The 20,322-nt window shown below is 38.6% G+C and overlaps 1 protein-coding gene across 1 annotated transcript in view; it reads right to left on the bottom strand.

Moving 5' to 3' along the window:
* Positions 1 to 14,871: 14,871 nt before the first annotated feature.
* Positions 14,872 to 20,322, bottom strand: part of LOC104664130 (transmembrane protease serine 11G-like) — a 29,370-nt gene continuing 23,919 nt past the window's right edge. Inside the window, 2 exon segments of the mRNA XM_010365562.1 lie at positions 14,872 to 15,033; positions 17,487 to 17,629. Of these exon segments, the coding sequence (XP_010363864.1) occupies positions 14,872 to 15,033; positions 17,487 to 17,629 (305 nt within the window).

Raw genomic sequence — 20,322 nt, 5'->3', positions numbered from 1 at the left:
TATAAATTTCCCTCTACACACTGCTTTAAATGTGTCCCAGAGATTCTGGTATGTTGTATCTTTGTTCTCATTGGTTTCAAAGAACATCTTTATTTCCGCTTTCATTTCGTTATGTACCCAGTAGTCATTCAGGAGCAGGTTGTTCAGTTTCCATGTAGTTGTGCGGTTTTGATTGAGTTTCTTAGTCCTGAGTTCTAGTTTGATTGCACTGTGGTCTGAGAGACAGTTTGTTATAATTTCTGTTCTTTTACATTTGCTGAGGAGTGCTTTACTTCCAATTATGTGGTCAATTTTGGAATAAGTGCGATGTGGTGCTGAGAAGAATGTATATTCTGTTGATTTGGGGTGGAGAGTTCTATAGATGTCTATTAGGTCTGCTTGGTGCAGAGATGAGTTCAATTCCTGGATATCCTTGTTAACTTTCTGTCTCGTTGATCTGTCTAATGTTGACAGCGGAGTGTTGAAGTCTCCCATTATTATTGTATGGGAGTCTAAGTCTCTTTGTAGGTCTCTAAGGACTTGCTTTATGAATCTGGGTGCTCCTGTATTGGGTGCATATATATTTAGGAGAGTTAGCTCTTCCTGTTGAATTGATCCCTTTACCATTATGTAATGGCCTTCTTTGTCTCTTTTGATCTTTGATGGTTTAAAGTCTGTTTTATCAGAGACAAGGATTGCAACCCCTGCTTTTTTTTGTTCTCCATTTGCTTGGTAGATCTTCCTCCATCCCTTTATTTTGAGCCTATGTATGTCTCTGCATGTGAGATGGGTCTCCTGAATACAGCAGACTGATGGGTCTTGACTCTTTATCCAGTTTGCCAGTCTGTGTCTTTTAATTGGAGCATTTAGTCCATTAACATTTAAGGTTAATATTGTTATGTGTGAACTTGATCCTGCCATTATGATATTAACTGGTTATTTTGCTCATTAGTTGATGCAGTTTCTTCCTAGCCTCGATGGTCTTTACATTTTGGCATGTTTTTGCGATGGCTGGTACCGGTTGTTCCTTTCCATGTTTAGGGCTTCCTTCAGGGTCTCTTGTAAGGCAGGCCTGGTGGTGACAAAATCTCTAAGCATTTGCTTATCTGTAAAGGATTTTATTTCTCCTTCACTGATGAAACTTAGTTTGGCTGGATATGAAATTCTGGGTTTAAAATTCTTTTCTTTCAGAACATTGAATATTGGCCCCCACTCTCTTCTGGCTTGTAGAGTTTCTGCCGAGAGATCTGCTGTTAGTCTGATGGGCTTCCCTTTGTGGGTAACCCGACCTTTCTCTCTGGCTGCCCTTAAGATTTTTTCCTTCATTTCAACTTTGGTGAATCTGGCAATTATGTGTCTTGGAGTTGCTCTTCTGGAGGAGTATCTTTGTGGCGTTCTCTGTATTTCCTGAATTTGAATGTTGGCCTGCCCTACTAGGTTGGGGAAGTTCTCCTGGATGATTTCCTGAAGAGTGTTTTCCAACTTGGTTCCATTTTCCCCCTCACTTTCAGGCACCCCAATCAGACGTAGATTTGGTCTTTTTACGTAATCCCATACTTCTTGCAGGCTTTGCTCATTTCTTTTCTTCTTTTTTCTTTTGGTTTCTCTTCTCGCTTCATTTCATTCATTTGATCTTCAATCGCTGATACTCTTTCTTCCAGTTGATCGAGTCGGTTACTGAAGCTTGTGCATTTGTCACGTATTTCTCGTGTCATGGTTTTCATCTCTGTCATTTCGTTTATGATCTTCTCTGCATTAATTAGTCTAGCTGTCAATTCTTCCACTCTTTTTTCAAGATTTTTAGTTTCTTTGCGCTGGGTACGTAATTCCTCCTTTAGCTCTGAGAAGTTTGATGGACTGAAGCCTTCTTCTCTCCTCTCGTCCAAGTCATTCTCTGACCAGCTTTGATCCGTTGCTGGCGATGGGCTGCGCTCCTTTGCAGGGGGAGATGCGCTCTTATTTTTTGAATTTCCAGCTTTTCTGCCCTGCTTCTTCCCCATCTTTGTGGTTTTATCTGTCTCTGGTCTTTGATGGTGGTGACGTACTGATGGGGTTTTGGTATAGGTGTCCTTCCTGTTTGATAGTTTTCCTTCTGACAGTCAGAAGGACTGTCTGTTGGTCTGTTGGAGATTGCTTGAGGTCCACTCCAGACCCTGTTTGCCTGGGTATCAGCAGCAGAGGTTGCCGAAGATAGAATATTGCTGAACAGCGAGTGTACCTGTCTGATTCTTCCTTTGGAAGTTTCCTCTCAGGGGTGTACTCCACCCTGTGAGGTGTGGGGTGTCAGACTGCCCCTAGTGGGGGATTTCTCCCAGCTAGGCTACTCAGGGGTCAGGGACACACCTGAGCAGGCAGTCTGTCCGTTCTCAGATCTCAACCTCGGCGTTGGGAGATCTACGGCTCTCCCCAAAGCTGTCAGACAGAGTCGTTCGCGTCTGCACCGGCTCCTGCTACTTCCCCTGTTGGTCTTCAGCTGTGCGCTGTCCCCAGAGGTCGCAAAATTTATTAAATAGAAAATCCTTTCCCCCTTGCTTGTTTTTGTCAGGCTTGTTGAAGATCAGATTGTTGTAGATGTGCAGTCTTATTTCTGAAATCTCTATTCTGTTCCATCAGTCTATGTGTCTGTTTTTGTACCAATACCATGCTGTTTTGGTTACTGTAGCCATGTGGTATAGTTTGAAGTCAGGTAGCATAATACCTCCAACTTTGTTCCTTTCGCTTAGGGTAGTCTTGGCTATTTGGGCTTTTTTTGTTCCACATGAATTTTAAAATAGTTTTTTCTATTCCTGTGAGGAATGTCAATGGTAGTTTAATGGGAATAGCATTGAATGTATAAATTACTTTGGGCAGTATGTCCACTTTCACAATATTGATTCTTCCTATCCACAAGCATGGATTCTTCCTTTCCACAAGTTTTTCCATTTGTTTGTGTCCTCTCTGATTTCTTTGAGTAGCTGTGTGTAGTTCTCCTTGAAAAGGTCCTTCAAGGAGAATTTCCCTTGTTAGCTGTATTCCTAGGTATTTTATTCTTTTTGAGCAATTGTGAATGAGAGTACATTCATGATTTGGCTCTCTGCTTGCCTGTTGTTGATGTACAGAGATTTTTGCACATTGATTTTGTATCCTGAGACTTTGCTGAAGTTGCTTATCAGCTGAAGAAGGTTTTGGGCTGAGACAATGGAGTTTTCTAGATATAGGGTCATGTCATCTGCACACAAAGATAATTTGACTTCCTCTCTTCCTATTTGAATATTCTTTATTTCTTTCTCTTGCCTGATTGCCCTGGCTGGAACTTCCATTACTATGTTGTTATTTGTGAATTTTATCCTGTCATGATGATGCTAGCTGTTTATTTTGCAGACTTGCGTATGTGGTTCCTTCCTAGTGTCACTGGTCTGTGTAGTTCAGTGTGTTGTTGTAGTGGCTGGTAATGGTTTTTCCTTTCCATATTTAGGGCTGTCTTCTGGACCTTTTGCCAGGAAGGCCTAATGGTGACAAATTCCCTCAGCATTTGCTTGTCTGAAAAGAATCCTATTTCTCCTTCGCTTATGAAGCTCAGTTTAGCAGTACTTGAAATTCTGGGTTGGAATTTTTTTTCTTTAATACTGTTGAATATTGGTCCCCAATCTCTCTCAGCTTACAGGGTTTCTGCTCAGAAGTCCACTGCTAGTCTGGTGGACTTCCCTTTTTAGGTGACCTGGCCTTTCTCTCTGGCTGCCCTTAACATTTTTTCTTTCATTTTGATCTTGGTGAATCTGATGACTGTGTCTTGGGTTGATCTTCTCATAGAATATCTTACTGGGGTTCTCTGGCTTTCCTAAATTTGAATATTGGCCTGTCTTTCTAGATTGGGGAAGTTCTCCTAGATGATATCCTGAAGTATGTTTTCCCATGTGGTTCTGTTCTCCCTGTCTCTTTCAGGTACCCCAATTAGTTGTAGGTTCAGTCCCTTGTTTTACATAATCCCATATTTTTGTAGCTTTTGTTTGTTTCTTTTCATTCTTTTTTCCCCATTCTTGTCTGCATATCTTATCTCAGAAAGCTAGTCTTCAAGCTCTGAGATTCTTTCCTCAACTTGGTCATTCTGCTACTGAAACTTGTGATTGCATAGTGTAGTTCATGTATTGTGTCCATCAGATTCATTATGTTCCTCTTTGGTTATTTTTGTTATCACCTCCTGTATTGTTTTATCATTATTCTTAACTTCTTTGCATTGGGTTAGAACTTGCTCCTTTAGCTAAGTGAAGTTTGTTATTACCCGCCTTCTGAAAACTACTTCTGTCAATTTGGCCATCTTAGCCTCAGTCCGGTTCTGTGCCCTTGCTGTAGAAGTGTTGTGGTCATCTGGAGGAGAAGGAACACGCTGGCTTTTTTAGTTTTCAGCATTTTTGTGTCATTTTTTTCTCATCTTTGTGGGCTTATCTACCTTTGATCTTTGAGATTGCTGACCTTTGAGTAGAATTTTTGTGAGATCTTTTCTGTTGATATTTTTGCTGTTGCTTTCTGTTTGTTTGGTTTTGGGGTTTGGGTTTTTTCTTTCTTTCTTTCTTTCTTTCTTTCTTTCTTTCTTTCTTTCTTTCTTTCTTTTTTCTTTTTTGAAGGTGGAGTCTTACTCTCTTGTCAATCTGCAGTGCAGTGGCATAATCTCGACTCACTGCAACCTCTGCCTCCTTGGTTCAAGCTATTCTCCTACCTCAGCCTCCTGAGAAGCTGGGACTACAGGCAGGCGTCACCATGCCCAGCTAATTTTTGTATTTTTAGTACACTCCAGACCCTAGTTGCCTTGGTCCCTCCCACACCTGAAGGTATCACTAGTAAAGGCTGCAAAACAGCAAAGATGGAAGCCTACTCCTTCCTCTGGCAGCTCCATCCCAGGGGAACACCAACCTGATGCCGGCTGAATGCTCCTGTTGGAGGTGTCTGGAGACCTGTGTTGGGAGGTCTCACCCAGTCAGGAGGAAATAGATCAGAGACCTGCTTAAAGAAACAGTCTGACTGCTCCTTGGCAGAGCTGGTGTGCCACACTAACTGCCCAGCCTCTACAGAGCCAGCAGCCTAGAAAGGTGAAGTCAGCTGAACCACAGAGATGGCAACTGCCCTTCCCCTGGAGCTCCATTTCAGCGAGACATCAGAGTTCTGTACATATAAACATGGCTGGAGTTGCTGAAATTCCCACAGGGAGGCCCCACACAGTGAGGAGGGATGGTTCCCGGTCCCACTTAAAGAATCAGTCTGGCCACAATCTGCAGGGGAACTTGGTCCATCTCAGGCAGTCTCCAGCCGGCTGCTGCTGGCCAGCTCGAATTCCAAGCCAGTGGGTCTTAACTTGTGAGATACCATGGCAGAACCATGCCACTTGGCTCCCTGTATCCACCCATTCCTAGGGGAAGGCATGGATCTCTCACCTTGCCATAATTCCTGAATTTAGACTATGCAAAACTCGTGGATCTCTGTGAGTGCTAGTTAGTGCAGTTAGTATTTATTATAAATACAGGATTTATTTACATTAAAAGTTTAATGTCCAAAACCTGTCTTTTTATATTGCCTGCAAATCTGAGAAATGAAATTATGTTGGATATTTTGGAAAGAATGCTAAGGTAATTCTTTACTCCCTACTCCAACAACCTTGAGATATTTATTCAGGGTGAGGAAACCTCTCTTCTTCCTTCAACAATTAAATACAAAGATAGATCATTGATCCTAATCTAATCTGAAGAAAATGTACTGGAATACAATCTGAAAGTGACTTAATACATGATATTGGGTGTTGTGGAATTCCTGGGTCATAGAGCATATGTTTATGTAATTCGACTAAAATGTACTGCTACTACTAGCATTCTGTGAAGGTTTCACATCCTTGCCTACACTGGACTTACTCCATTGGTTTATTAGGTCTAAAGTGATGCCTTAGTTTTGTTTTAATTGTGTTTATCTGAATACTAGTTATTTCAGCAATTTTATAGGCTTGCTAGCTTTTTGTTTTTGTAAATTTCCTTTTCATGTGCTTTACTCATGTTTCTACTGAGATTACTGGTTTCCTAGTTGATTTGCAGGATTGTTTTGTATATTGTAGATATCAGTATATTGTCAGTTTTAGATATTTTGAGTATCTTCCTCAATTCTATCCATAATGTTAGTTTGTTAGTTGCATAGCAGAAATACTCAAATGTATCTTATTTTTGCCTTACATTTAATACTTTCTATGCTTTGCTGTAACAATCTATTCCTTATCCTATGTTGCAAAGATATTCTTCCTTTTTTAGTATTAACATGATCAGTTTTTCCCTTCTTACTTAGGTCTCTAATCCATTTTTGTTGTCTACTTCTGTGCATAGTTTTAGGTAAGGTTCTATTGTCGTGGTGATCTTGAAAAATCTGTCTCTTAGAATATTATTGACAGATGACTCAAATTCTGTGCTTTGAGCCCAAAGCTGCACTCACACTGAGACCACATTTCCCATGAGTTCCTTCCAGCCTGTGACTAAGCACAGGAGGATTTTTAAGGTAAGCCCATTTCTAGGAGATGTGGAATTCCCTTGATGAGTAACTTTGACTTGAGTACTCCCCAAAGGCTTGGCCAAATCTTCTTAAAACTGCAATGCAATGTGGAACTCTTCCTATTCAACTCTTTTTACTTCCTTCCGTACTACACAAGAATCAGAACTGCATGGCATTCTGAAGTGTCTCTGTGACTCTTCCAACAAGCATACAATTTTCTTCACATATGTTGTCCTTAATAATTATCTTGCACCTCAGATTCCACCTTGAGGTCTGATAGAGTAGTCTTAGAAACTGTGGAACTGATTATCTCACCTAAGTATGTGTTGGGCAGAGGATGCCATGCTGAATGGCTGCAGGGCACAGATAATCCCAGGCATAAGGTGGCAAGTGCATTGTTAAAGATTTCACCAGCAGTAGCCTGGGAAAATTTTCTGGTGCTTCCTGATAGAGGGGACACCATTGCAGCTGATAGTTCAGGCAGCTGAAAGATAGGAAGGAAGAATGCCTCTTACAAAGATATTAGAGTTGGCTGGTTATGTTAAATCGCATCGTTGTCCTGCATAGGGGTAAGGAGAAACTGAAGGCCATTTAAAATATGTTAAAGGCTAAGCGTGAGAACCAGTTACTAAAACCTTTTATTTCATGCAGAGGAAGAGTAGACACAGCCAAGTAGCAGGCTAAAGATCTAATAGTTAGATTCCCAGAATTTGAATGCTTAGTCAAAGTTGATCTGCTATGCTTTGGTCAGAGTCCTAATTGGAAGAACCCAGGAACATGAAATATAAGATGGGACAACTGGATTGATGTCTTTCAGGACGTTGGTTCTGCAGACCCCCTGAAACCTCAGAGTTTACAGAAGTAATCACTGTCTCCTTAGTAAGAACCAGCTCTTCTCCCCTGCTGAAAGATGCTATAGGCCGGGCGCGGTGGCTCAAGCCTGTAATCCCAGCACTTTGGGAGGCCGAGACGGGTGGATCACGAGGTCAGGAGATCGAGACCATCCTGGCTAACACGTTGAAACCCCGTCTCTACTAAAAAATACAAAAAAAAAAAAAAAAAAAACTAGCCGGGCAAGGTGGTGTGCGCCTGTAGTCCCAGCTACTCGGGAGGCTGAGGCAGGAGAATGGCGTAAACCCGGGAGGCGGAGCTTGCAGTGAGCTGAGATCCGGCCACTGCACTCCAGCCCAGGAGACAGAGCGAGACTCCGTCTCAAAAAAAAAAAAAAAAAAGAAAAAAGAAAGATGCTATAGAGCTGTTTTTACCACAAGACAACAGGTGCCTCCTCAAGAGATATTCTTACCTCCTCAACTGACAACCAAGCCAGTGGCTCAGCTAGTAACATACTGTGGTTGATAAGATAGAAAAAGAGACTATGTACTAAAAGAATTGTAAGAACTGGTGTGTATCTATTGGCTCCTGACATTAGGTTTTGAGGGTGGTAAGTCATGGAGGGGTAAATGAAAGACTGGATAAGTAAGAATTCATAGACTTAGGAGCACTTTCTCAAGACATGGAATTTGACAACCTAGCAAAAACCCAAGGCGTAAACCTGCTAGGGTGGCTCTTAGCAACCTGGAAGAAGCCATATCCAGGATTGAATACAGATGAAATGTCTCAGTTGCTCTAGAAGATAGTGAAGAAAGAAATAAAGAGGCTGAAGGAAGTGGGTATATTGAAATGGATATATTATGTGAGGCCAGAAGACCTACCAAGGCATATGTTTCACGGGGAAGTCCAGAAAACATCATTTATGAAAGTCACTACAAACGGGCTGGTGAGAGGAGCTTGAGAATAACTAAGAAGTTCAGTGATGGCTCTCTGTTGCAGAGGCTGCAATAAGGGAAGCACCTATAGTCCTGAGATTGTCCATAGGGATGATGGAGTCCTGAAGTAACAGAGGCCAAGTGTCAGTGCTTAACTGCCAAAGCCAGGAACTCACAGTGAGCTTTAACAAATGGCAAGGTTAGAGGGACAGCTGTGGAAGTTTTTCCCACAAAGAATTGTGGCGACAGTTCAAAGAGTATGGTGTTTTTAGGGGAAAATAAACAGGCAGCTAACCAGGGTGCCGATTAACATCTACAACCAAAGAAGAAAAAAATGCAAAAATGGAAGATCAAGAGGCTCTGGGTGATCACCCCAATAGAAAGCCATGATTCCTTTCTTAGTTCTTAGACTTGAGGCAATTTTCAGATCCAGAATCCATTGGCTGAAGAGGTGGCTAAGTCCCTAGGAGAAAGAACCCTGATACCCCGTCACAATTATATACAGTGATGATTCCCTAAGTGCTTCCCCAAAGGGACCTGTAACACTTTACTTACTGGTGACTATACAAAAGGCAAAGAGATTACCCAGATATTTCAAAAACTATTAGAAACAGGATCTGAGTTGATACCGATACCGGAGACATAGAGCATCATTATAGCTCCTGTAAGTGTGGAGATTTATGGGACAATTATGTCCTGGAGATGAGATTCTAGGTATATAATTCCTTTCTTTTAATACTTTAAAAATATTACTTCGTTGACGTCTCATTTCTAGTATTGCTGCTGAGAAAACTGATGTCATATGCTTCTTGTTTCTTTATAGGTGAACTTCTCTTTCTCTCTGGTAGCTTCTATAATGTTTTTAATTTAAAATCCACTTTAACATATCAAGGCATGGGTTTTTCCTTATTTCTTCTATTTGGAACTCTATAAGCCTTTTTTATATACAGTTTTTAAGTTTTCTTTTATTACTAAAATCTTACCTTTGTAAGTTTTAAAAATATTTCCTCATCTCAATTTTTAATTTTTTTCTGCATTTGAGAATCTTGTAATTGAGATATTGGCATCTCTACTTCTCTATCCTTCATGTCTCTAATTTTTTAAAATTTATTTTTATATTTTTGTCCTTCCCTTCTTCCTTTCTGAGAGTTCTTCAATTTGAACTTGCAATTCATCAATTTATTTCTCCGTTGTAACTATCCTATTATTTATCTAATCAACTGTGCTTTTGTATTTCAACTCGTACATTTTCCATGTCTAATATTTTCATTCTCTTTTTATGCATGCTTCTTCTTGTTTCAGATGATTAATGTGAGCAATGACAAATAGCTCATATCTTCCCTTATATCTTTAAGTATTGATATAATATGTCTTTTGCATCTTTTTTTATACTAATGCTTCTGTTTCAGACGTTATATGTTATCTTGTCTATTGTCTTTCTTCTGAAGCAGTTGTACAATTTGGAGTTCACTTATTTTAAACTATGATTTCATGTTTCTACAGGAGCATCAGCTGCTTTATCAGGCAGCATGGGCTGTGGAAGGGTCAAAGGGCAGGTGTTTACTTGTGTCAGTCAAAGTGAATTTAAGGAAAGATTGGGAATGAATCCTAGGGCAGAGAATCCCAGAGGCCACAATACCTATTATTGATCGTTCTCACTCATTGACCTTCTGTCAGTTGACTTTTTCAGTGGGAATTTCACTGATAAATTCTCAAGAATGAAGCAGCACTAGGAGGAAACAAGTTCTTTCAATTGTAATGCAACAGCCCTGGAGATCTGGAGGGGTAAAGGTGAGAAGACGGTACCTGAAAGCAGCTGATTGGTGCTACCTTTTCCAGAAACTTCTCTCCTCAGCAGGCTTTTTCTCCCATCCTTTCAAAATTGGTGGTCTGAATTGCTAAGACTAGTTTCTGGTATGATAAGAAGGTAAAGATTGTCTCAAGGCAATGTAAGGCATCACATGGTGTTAGGAGATGTAAGAGAAAAACTTAAAAAGCCTTTCTCTTAACTATCCTCTCATTCTACTCTAGGCTTCAGCCACCTAACTCCCTACACACTCTATCTAGTTCAAGATATCTCTAGTCTCCTAGCTCTGGCCTAGAATCCAGGTTCACTTCTTTCATCTGTAGTGTGTCTAGGGTTGATTTGGAGGAGGGAACAAGTGTCCTATGCTAGTACACCATTTTTATAGAAGCGAAAGCCTATGTGTGTGTATACATATACATACATATGCACACACATGTGTGTACTTACCAAATGATCTTATTTTTGAAATGAAAAGTGTATAAACCCTTTGTTAGTGAAGATATATATGTATTTATTTAATAGGCCTTTCATTAGTGAATATATTTATTTATGTTTGTATAAACATAAATAATGTAAACAGATATACAAAACTTTGAACTTTGATTTGCTTAGCAGAAAATCAGGGAGAGATTGGTAGATTTGCCTTTGTATTACTCTATGTTGGGAAACAGCTCACATTACTTTGTAGCTTGAAATGAAATTACAGTTGACCCTTGAATAACATGGGTGTTAGGGTTGATTATCCCACATAGTCAAAAATTCATGTATAACTCTTGACTCTCTCAAAACTTAACTATGCATAGCCTACTGTTGACTGGAAGTCCTTTTGATAAGATAAAGAGTTGATTGACATATATATTTTATGTTATGTGTACTGTATACCAGTAAGAGAAAAGAAAATGTTATTAAAATCATAAGGAAGAAACAATATATTTACCATTCATTAGGTGGAAGTGGCTCATCATAAAGGTTTCATCCTCATTGTCTTCCCATTGAGCAGGATAAGGAGGAGGAAGAAGAGAAGGGATTGGTCTCACTGTCTCAGGAGTGCCAGAGGTGGAAACAAATCCACCTATAAGTAGCTCGGATATGGTTTGGCTGTGTCGCCACCCAAATCTCACCTTAAATGTAGCTCCCATAATCCCCATGTGTCGTGGAGGGACCCAGTGGGAGGTAATTGAATCATGGGGGTGGTAGTGAATAAGTCTCATGAGACCTGATGGTTTTATAAGGGGCAGTTCCCTGCACAAGCTCTCTTGCTGGCCACCATGTAACACGTGCCTTTGTTCCTCCTTGCCTTCCACCATGATTGTGAGGCCTCCTCAACCATATGGAACTGTGAGTCCATTAAACCTCTTTCCTTTATAAATTACCCAGTCTAGGGTATGTCTTTATAGGAGCATGAGAACAGACTAATACAGGTCCTGTGCAGTTCAAATCCAAGTTGTTCAAGAGTAAACTGTAAAATAAACTATATTTTTAAAATAACATAGACCAGCAGATGGCAGCATATGATAACACATTTGGTCAAACTTTACTGCTTTTCCTGAACAATGGGGGTCCCAGTGACCTGCTATTTCCACATTTGCTGTATTTAACTACAATAAAATGACATTAATGGATTATGCAATCCAATTCTTATTGTATTTGGGTTGGCTGCTTGCTTAGTCATGTGTGGTTTTTAATCTGTGTGACTAAGTCATTCTGATGCTCTTCCATTAGTTGTTACTCTTGCTTGGTTGCCATTAGCATATCTTCCTGGCTTAAAATAAATATTCTCTTGATTTAAGAAAAACGACAAAAACTCTTTTGATTCTTTAATATCCTATTAATTAAAGAAGTTCTTTCATCTTTTTCTAAGGTCAGTTGAAAATCCAGTTTCTGACCATTTCGGCCTCAACCGTGAGTCTCTGGTGGCCCCTTTTCCACTAGTGGACTGGTGCCAATAGAAGAAAAAGGGTCTAAACATAATGCTGTGCCTGGCCAAACACAGCCCCAAAAGAGTATGTTACTTTGGACAGTAGCTATCAAAAACACTTCACGTGATTTTGAGAATGGAGACTTAGTTTTATATACAAATGTATATTCAATGGCTAGAGTACTCAATACCTGACACATAGAGGTTTAAGAAATGCTCGTTAGATGAATAAGTAATTATGTAAGTGGGTATTTTGAATATTTTAGGTCAGCGATGTCCAATAGAACTTTTTGTAAATGATGGAGATATTCTGTATCTGTGCTGCCCAAAATAGTAACCATGACTATTTTGTGCTTAAAATGTGATTAGTATGACAGTAATGACTAAATGTGATTCGCAAGAGGAAATATATTTTTATTTTATTTCATTTGTCTAAACAGCTTCATCTGGTTAGTGACTTGCATATTGGATAGTGTAGCTTTTAGTGCTTAGTGACGTTATGCAATTTTGTATTTTCCACTGCTAAGTGTTAATGGATGATGAAGGGCTGAGCCCTTCTGTCTCAGCTGAATACACAAGCCTCCTTTTTGAATACTGCCTGTCTACACGTTCTGAAAATATTAAATAAAGTATACTTGGTGCAATTATTCAAGATTTAGGCATTTGACAACTCACTATATATTCATGTATGTTTGCCTGTAGGAGCTCAGCCTTCAAACGGTCTTCTTTCTCTAACTTTCTCCAATCAGGAAGATCAGTTTCCAGATGATCCTAATTTAGCTAAGATGGTATAAATATGAATGTAGTCATACTAGGCTTTTTTCCCTAGCATTTTCAATGCATCAGCATTATAAAAGAGAGAGAAGAAAAACATTTCCAAACTCATGTAAGGAAATTGTGAGTGCATGATTTTTATTTTTTATTTATTTTTTATTCTACTTTATGTTCTAGGGCACATGTGCACAACATGCAGGCTTGTTACATATGTATACATGTGCCATGTTGGTGTGCTGTACCCATTAACTCGGCATTTACATTAGGTATATCTCCTAATGCTATCCCTCCCCCCTCCTCCAACCCCACAACAGGCCTCGGTGTGTGCGATGTTCGCCTTTCTGTGTCCAAGTGATCTCATTCTTCAATTTCCACCTAAGAGTGAGAACAGAATGCATGATTTTTAATAGTGATATTTTTTCCTATTACTATTGATCCCATAGCAGTATTTCTTAACTGGGGGTCATTTTGCTCCCCAAGGGACATTTGGCAATATCTGCAGTAACTTTTGGTTGTTGGAACTTTGCAGGGGAGTACTACTGGAACCTAGTATGTAAAGTTTAGGAATGTTGATAATATCACAATGCATAGGACAGTCTCTCCCCCTCCCTCAATAAAGATTTAACTGTGACAAAATGTCAATAGCACTGAGATTGAGAAACCCTGCATTGTAGCCATGACTCAAACAGAATGAATTTGAGTTTGTTGCCACATATATATTTTAACATATACAATATCCTACTATGTGAGGCAAGAGAGACTCAATATAAAACTCCCCAAAAGATATTAGCACAGCAATTATCTCATTAACTAAATTAATTTTAAAAGGGAGGTGGGAATAAAGGCACACAGAATAAGCATGAGTTTTGTTAAATACTAGTCCACAGTCATGTACAGTACTATAAAATATGCAATTAAATATATATAAAAATGACGACTTCAACATAATAATTAAGTAATTCCAAATATATTTTCTTGATTATCTATAAATACTAACATGCAAAAAAATGCTGGCCACTTTTAGTAATAAATGTTAATATTACACAAGAAAGTCTTAACCAAAATCTTGTATCAAATTGTTTGTGAATGTCTTATTTTATAATGACTTCTCATGTAAGGTGTTTATGAATATCTAATTTATATTGATTTCTCATTCTGCAGATCCCTTAATTGTTCTGAAGTTTGTTGAAAATTGTTTAAAGAAAATACATTGAGATAATTTTAAAAAGTGAAAAGTAAGTTTACACAAAGATTGAAACTTCTCTCATTTTAAAGATGAAACTGAAACTAGCTCTTTCTCACCAAATCATTGCCTCTTTTCCTTTCAACTTAAAAATGCCAAGAAAGGCTGCCTTTAATTTATGAGTACATAAAAGCATTTTTACATAGTTCAGAGCAGAATCCTGTACAAAGCAATATTGACAGTTCTCTTACTGTCTGATCCAGGGATTTATTGATTGCTCCAAAATAAACATCAGTGTAATTGTTTAAAGAGACTAAAATCTACATCATTGAGTGTAAATATAAATATCAATCTTTTTCAAGTTTCTACGGAAGTTAAATGCACTTCTGAGGGCAAAGGGGAATGGATTCACAGTAGTGCCATCTCTTAAGCCCTAGTTTCATGCCTAGTGTCCCTTCCATCATTTGTGTTAACATTGGTGAAAATCAATAACCTTGACTTATCTAGTTCAGTGAACCCACACATTCTTCATGAGGAATATTTGATAAGAGAGACTAAAGCTGTGGAGCCATCAGGTATGGGAGGCATGCCGTTTCAGTGAAAAAGTAGAGCATGCTTAGCCAATTGGTACTTACCTGATTCAACTGCCGGCTCACTCTGAAAGGAATATTGTATGTCTTAGAAAAAGAAAAATGAACAAATCAGAGACACTTAGCAGCAATGGTAGATCTTTGTGTTGCTGAAATATCTTCTGTGCCCATAGGAGAAAAACACTTCAGACAATGTGAAGGAAAGCCTGTCTTCTTCGTGTTTAAGGGGAAAGTCATTAGATCACACTTTTTTGGATTTTGAACTCGAAGATAATACACATGGTGACGCACACTAAACACAATTTTCTAGAGACCACACATGACATTTATAGTTTGGATTTGAGATGATTGTTGCATTAGATGTTAGTTTTAGATTTAATCCAGTCTCGATAATGAGTCACTTTGGTATAAAGTCCCGGCTTGTTTTCTTTTCCACAGTCTATCCCCCAGCTTACTATTCCAACAAGGTACCAGGCGTTTCTATCATGTGCAATAACCAGAGGACCTGCAGAATCACCCTGGAAAAGAAGAAGAAAACAATATGATCAATTTGATAAATAAAGGGATGTCAGAAATGGGTTAATTGGCATCTGAGTGTCTAATAAACTAACACCTTGGATCAAAATATGTAAAATCATTGTATTTTACTTACCATTAGTATTAATATGATAATTGAGCTTATTACTTACTCCCTGTTAATGCCTTCAGGTACAAGGTGACGTGAATAAAGCTAAGATTTCAGTTTTACCCTTGTAAAATTTTTAGTTTTGCTGTCTAAAATTTTTAGTTTTAGTTTAGACAGATCAAAACGAAATTCTATGACACTAGGCATGAGACTAGGAAGGCTTAACTAAGACACAGGACTATGTTCTTCTATGTTTTACATAAGTGATAACCTCAAGACTCAATAAACAAGTCACCTTGTCCATAAGCCTTTCCCAGGTTCATGCCTAGTGTCTCTTCCATCATTGTTTCTGTTAACTAGGAGGAGTCGCTGGCTGTGAATTTGAATCTCATCTTATTCCACTCACATTAATTGACAGTAAAATGTCCTGGATATCATATCATTATGTCTCAGTAGGTTTGAGAGGAGCAACATATGCAAAGGGCACTCCATGCAAATGTGCGCTATTTATTGCTGAAAGTATTCTGCTCCCAAAGTAAGAATACTTACTTGGAATCCCTAGCCCTAGTGGACTGGTCTAAAGTTATGAGGACTTCCCTCTTATCTTTAAACCTTGGTTTAGACAAATGATTTTAAATTAATCTTTTAACAATGTATCTATTCATTCAAAAGAACACTATGTGGAAGCCCATTATACAGTTTTTAAACAAGAGAAAAAATCCTGTTAGAAGAAGACATGGTCTTCTAGAGTCTTGTGCCTTTAGCTCCCTTCCCTTCCATTTTCTTCACATACTTCTTGACCTCCTTCAGAGTCAGTGGACAGAATGTGAAAACCTTGGTCTACCAAAAGAACTCCTCCTTAGCTCCTTTTCCTCAGGCCCACATCTTAATTTAGGCCCTTGGTATTTCACTATGCTAGCAGTGAAAGGAAGCAAGGGTATATGAACCTTTTACATAGATTTATTTGGGTTTCTCTTTTAAGCCATGTGATCTAGTTATATCTCGGACCACCCACATTGCTTCTCCTTCCCCTCATGATGGAAAGTGAGTGGAGGGAGACCCTGTATTCTAGAATATGTAGCCAAACCCTCGCCTTTCATTTACTTGTTTCAATTATTTGTGTGCTATATTATTAGATTGTAAATTCATTGTGGCTTCATTGTGATTTTAACAAATGCTTATGTTTCCTTCAGTAACTGCTACAGTATCTCGCAGTTGACAAAAAATGGAATGAATAAGTGAATATGTTTATTACCATCACATGACAGACAGCCAATGGCAGATCAACAGCGGCACCTTTGCATATAAGAAAAGTGCACATATGTATCAAATTCTCAAAGCCATTCTTAATTCTTCAAAAAAATCACTAAACTGTTCCCAGTTTCAAATGCTACAAATTAAAACTTTTATTATTTTATTTGCTTATTTTTATTCCTTTACATAGCCAGAATTTAAAATTTATATTCTCCTAAAATGTTTAATGATTATATTATTTATTTAATTAGTTTCTAAATGTGATCTGTGAGGTAACACTTTACCCTGAACAAATGTAGATAAATATGTACTTTTTTGTTTTGTTTCTAATAGTATAATTATGTCTGGAAGTATGTTGTTTAGAGTCAATGGCTTAGGTACCTGTGGGACCTGTGCCACTTTACTGGTCATAGATGTAGATGCAGGTCCCATCTTTTTTTTTTTTTTTTTTTTTGAGATGGAGGCTTGCTCTGTCGCCCAGGCTGGAGTGCAGTGGAGCGATCTCGGCTCACTGCAAGCTCCGCCTCCCGGGTTCACGCCATTCTCCTGCCTCAGCCTCCCCAGTAACTAGGACTACAGGCGCCCGCCACCGCGCCCGGCTAATTTTTTGTATTTTTAGTAGAGACGGGGATTTCACCGTGTTAGCCAGGATGATGGTCTCGAGCTCCTGACCTCGTGATCCGCCCGCCTAGGCCTCCCAAAGTGCTGGGATTATAGGAGTGGGCCACTGTGCCCGGGCACAGGTCCCATCTTGCAGTGCCTTGCAATTAGTAGGTATTAGATACCTAACTATTGGTTATGATTGTGGCTTGAAGCAAATATTGTATGGCTTCCTGACTTGGTTTCTACTATCTGCTTCCAGTATGTTTCTCTAATGAGAGTGCTATTTGCAGCTGGTGACCATGTTTTAGGGATAGTTCTCCTCAATAGGGTGTTAAATGAGAATTATGTCTTATGATTATTCCACTCCCTCATTTTACACTCTCTTCCACAGGTTAATTTCATGCAGTCACTGTGAAATGATATTGTTCTATGGTCACTAAGGCCATTCCTACTAAACAGTAATTTTTGTGGATTTGGATCTATTCTTACCTTACAGGCATCTAGTTTTCCTGACGAGAATCCGGCACATATCATTCCTGATGATACAGCACCACCATATACATGAACTTGATTACATATGTCATTACTTATGATCTCTACCTCAACTTCTCTCAGCATATTGGGAAAGGGACCTGAAAGAAAGAAAAAATAAATAGATGAAGAACTTCTGCATTGCTGCCATGATAGTTAATTGTGTCTTACAAAGAATGGACCAGTGATAAAACCTTAATCTTGAAGTTGTAAGATTCTGGAGAATGACAGTGATCAGAATCAAGTTACATTTATAGGGTGGCTTCTATTCACTAGGTACCATATTTGGCTTGTTTACTCCTGCTACCTTATTTAATCCTTGCAGCAGCCACCAAAGAAAGATATAAATATTCTCTTTTTCAGTTGAGGAGACCAAAGCTTACCTGATTAGGAGTCTTGTCATGATCACACAGTTAAGGAATAATGTTAGAAGCTTTTTAATTGAGGTGATCTTTTTAAAACCAGAGTATTTCGTACCACCTGGGAGAATATGCTACAGCTTACCTTAACCTTACTCGGAAATCTTCTTCATTACTTTACAAAGGACACAGCTATTTTGGGAACTGTGAATCTTGAGGAAAAGTAGCATAGAACACTACTGTACTACCAGATTTACCTTTAATATAGATGGAATGCTATTGCTTCATAGGAAAACCATGCTTACTCTGATAATAGCTTAACTTGCTATCCAAAACAAATACCAGAGTAAGTAACACATACCAAGAAAAGACATAGCTTATATTTTATTAATTAACCACACATTTATTGATTGCATGTAATATTGTTTTAACTATTATATCCTTCTCATTTCTTTAAAATAGGAGCAACTTCTATTTTAAAGATTGTACTAATCTTTCATATAAAGATAGATGCTTTGTTTACAACAGGGTCAAAGACAATTGAGAGGAGAGGGAGGGCAGTAGTATTGATTTGAGCAATGAATTAGCATAATTATGTGCTTAAGGGCCTTGAACTTAGAAGGAGCAGATATAAGTTTGAACACTGTTTGCACAATTTACAAGCTATGTGACTTTGGGAAAGTTACTAAGCATCATTTAACTCACCTGTGAAAAGGAGAAAATAACGCCTTGCTCAGACGTTTATAAGTTAAAAAACAATTAATATAATCAGATATGACAGTACCTTGCATCATATTCAGTTCTTTTTTTTTTTTTTTTTTTTTTTTTTTTTTTTTTTTTGAGACGGAGTCTCGCTCTGTCGCCCAGGCTGGAGTGCAGTGGCCAGATCTCAGCTCACTGCAAGCTCCGCCTCCCGGGTTCACGCTATTCTCCTGCCTCAGCCTCCCGAGTAGCTGGGACTACAGGCGCCCACCACCTCGCCCGGCTAGTTTTTTTTGTATTTTTTTAGTAGAGACGGGGTTTCACCGTGTTAGCCAGGATGGTCTCGATCTCCTGACCTCGTGATCCGCCCGTCTCGGCCTCCCAAAGTGCTGGGATTACAGGCTTGAGCCACCGCGCCCGGCCCATATTCAGTTCTTAATAAAAGGATGCTGTTAGAGTGAATTGTAGAGATTAGGGTATATACTTAAGATCCTCAGGGTCCTAAAGCTGCACTTTAAGGTTTATGTTGGATGGAGAGAAAGTTAGAGCTTTTATAAGGAGAGATCTAGGTTTCTAGGGATTTGGTCATTTGCTGTCAAGAAAACTAATTGTTTTAAAATGAGTAAATTCACTCACCTAAGATTGCCAGTCTTGCTGAGAAACTAAGTCCAGATTCTCTACAGTCATTAAAGATTTTGTAGGGTCTTGTGGATTTCTCCACCTCAGTCATCATCTTTAAAAGGGTCGTTGTATGGCCATTTTCTCTTCTAGCTCTCATTCTGCTTGAAATGTTCCCAGTGAGGCAGTCTGCTCACCAACTGCTCTTTATATAGATTTTATGCTATCTATTTATTTGTGTAAATGCCTTAGCAATATTCAATACTATCTATTTTGTTGTGTATAATGTCATTAAAATGTTTAAGGTATTCTCAAGTGTTAATCAATTGTATTCTATTTGTAATTTCTGTGTGCGAATTTTTATTTTAGCTAACTGGTTTAAAATGCTCTGTCCCGATTTTCAAATGCTTATAATCTTAATCTCAGCTTAAAAAATAAATTCAAGTGCTCGACAATAGGACAAACTACTTTACATCACCAATTATTTAAGGAAGAAACTATCCAGAGAGTAGAATGTTTCTGTTTTGCAAGTTGTCTGGTAACAAGATTTCCTTTTTTAAAAAAAAATTATTTTAGATTCAGGGGTAAACTAGTGTCTTGGGGGTTTGTTGTATAGGTTATTTCATCACTCAAGTACTAAGGCTAGTATCCAATAGTTGATTTTTTCTTTTTTTTTTTTTAATGCTCCTCTCCCTCCTCCCATTCTCCACCCTCAATTAGGCCCCAGTGTCTGATGTTCCCTTCTTTGTGTTAACAAGATTTCTAATTAGATATGATTGGCTAAATCTTGGGAGGCAGGAGAAGAGAATCTGAGTAGGTCCTTATCTCCATTTCAAAGTGCAGGAAAATAAAAAAACACAATCAAATATCCATTAATTTAGTTTGATGCCTTACAAATCCATAATGTTATTGTGAAATGTATTTAACTTATGAGAGTAGATAGCTCATTGCACAGTAATCTGCACACTATTGGGCTTTGAATGATTCATGATGAAGTACCAGATCACTCCCAAACTCTGGGAGTAGGAGGTGTTAAGTTTAGTTAGATTATAGAAGTAAGCGTAATGGTGTTACTCAAGTAGTAGATGTTTTCCTTTTCTACTTTTATCAGGAAG

Source organism: Rhinopithecus roxellana, chromosome 2 (assembly GCF_007565055.1).
Source record: "Rhinopithecus roxellana isolate Shanxi Qingling chromosome 2, ASM756505v1, whole genome shotgun sequence".
NCBI lineage: Eukaryota > Metazoa > Chordata > Mammalia > Primates > Cercopithecidae > Rhinopithecus > Rhinopithecus roxellana.
This window is presented reverse-complemented; position numbering and strand designations above follow the sequence as displayed.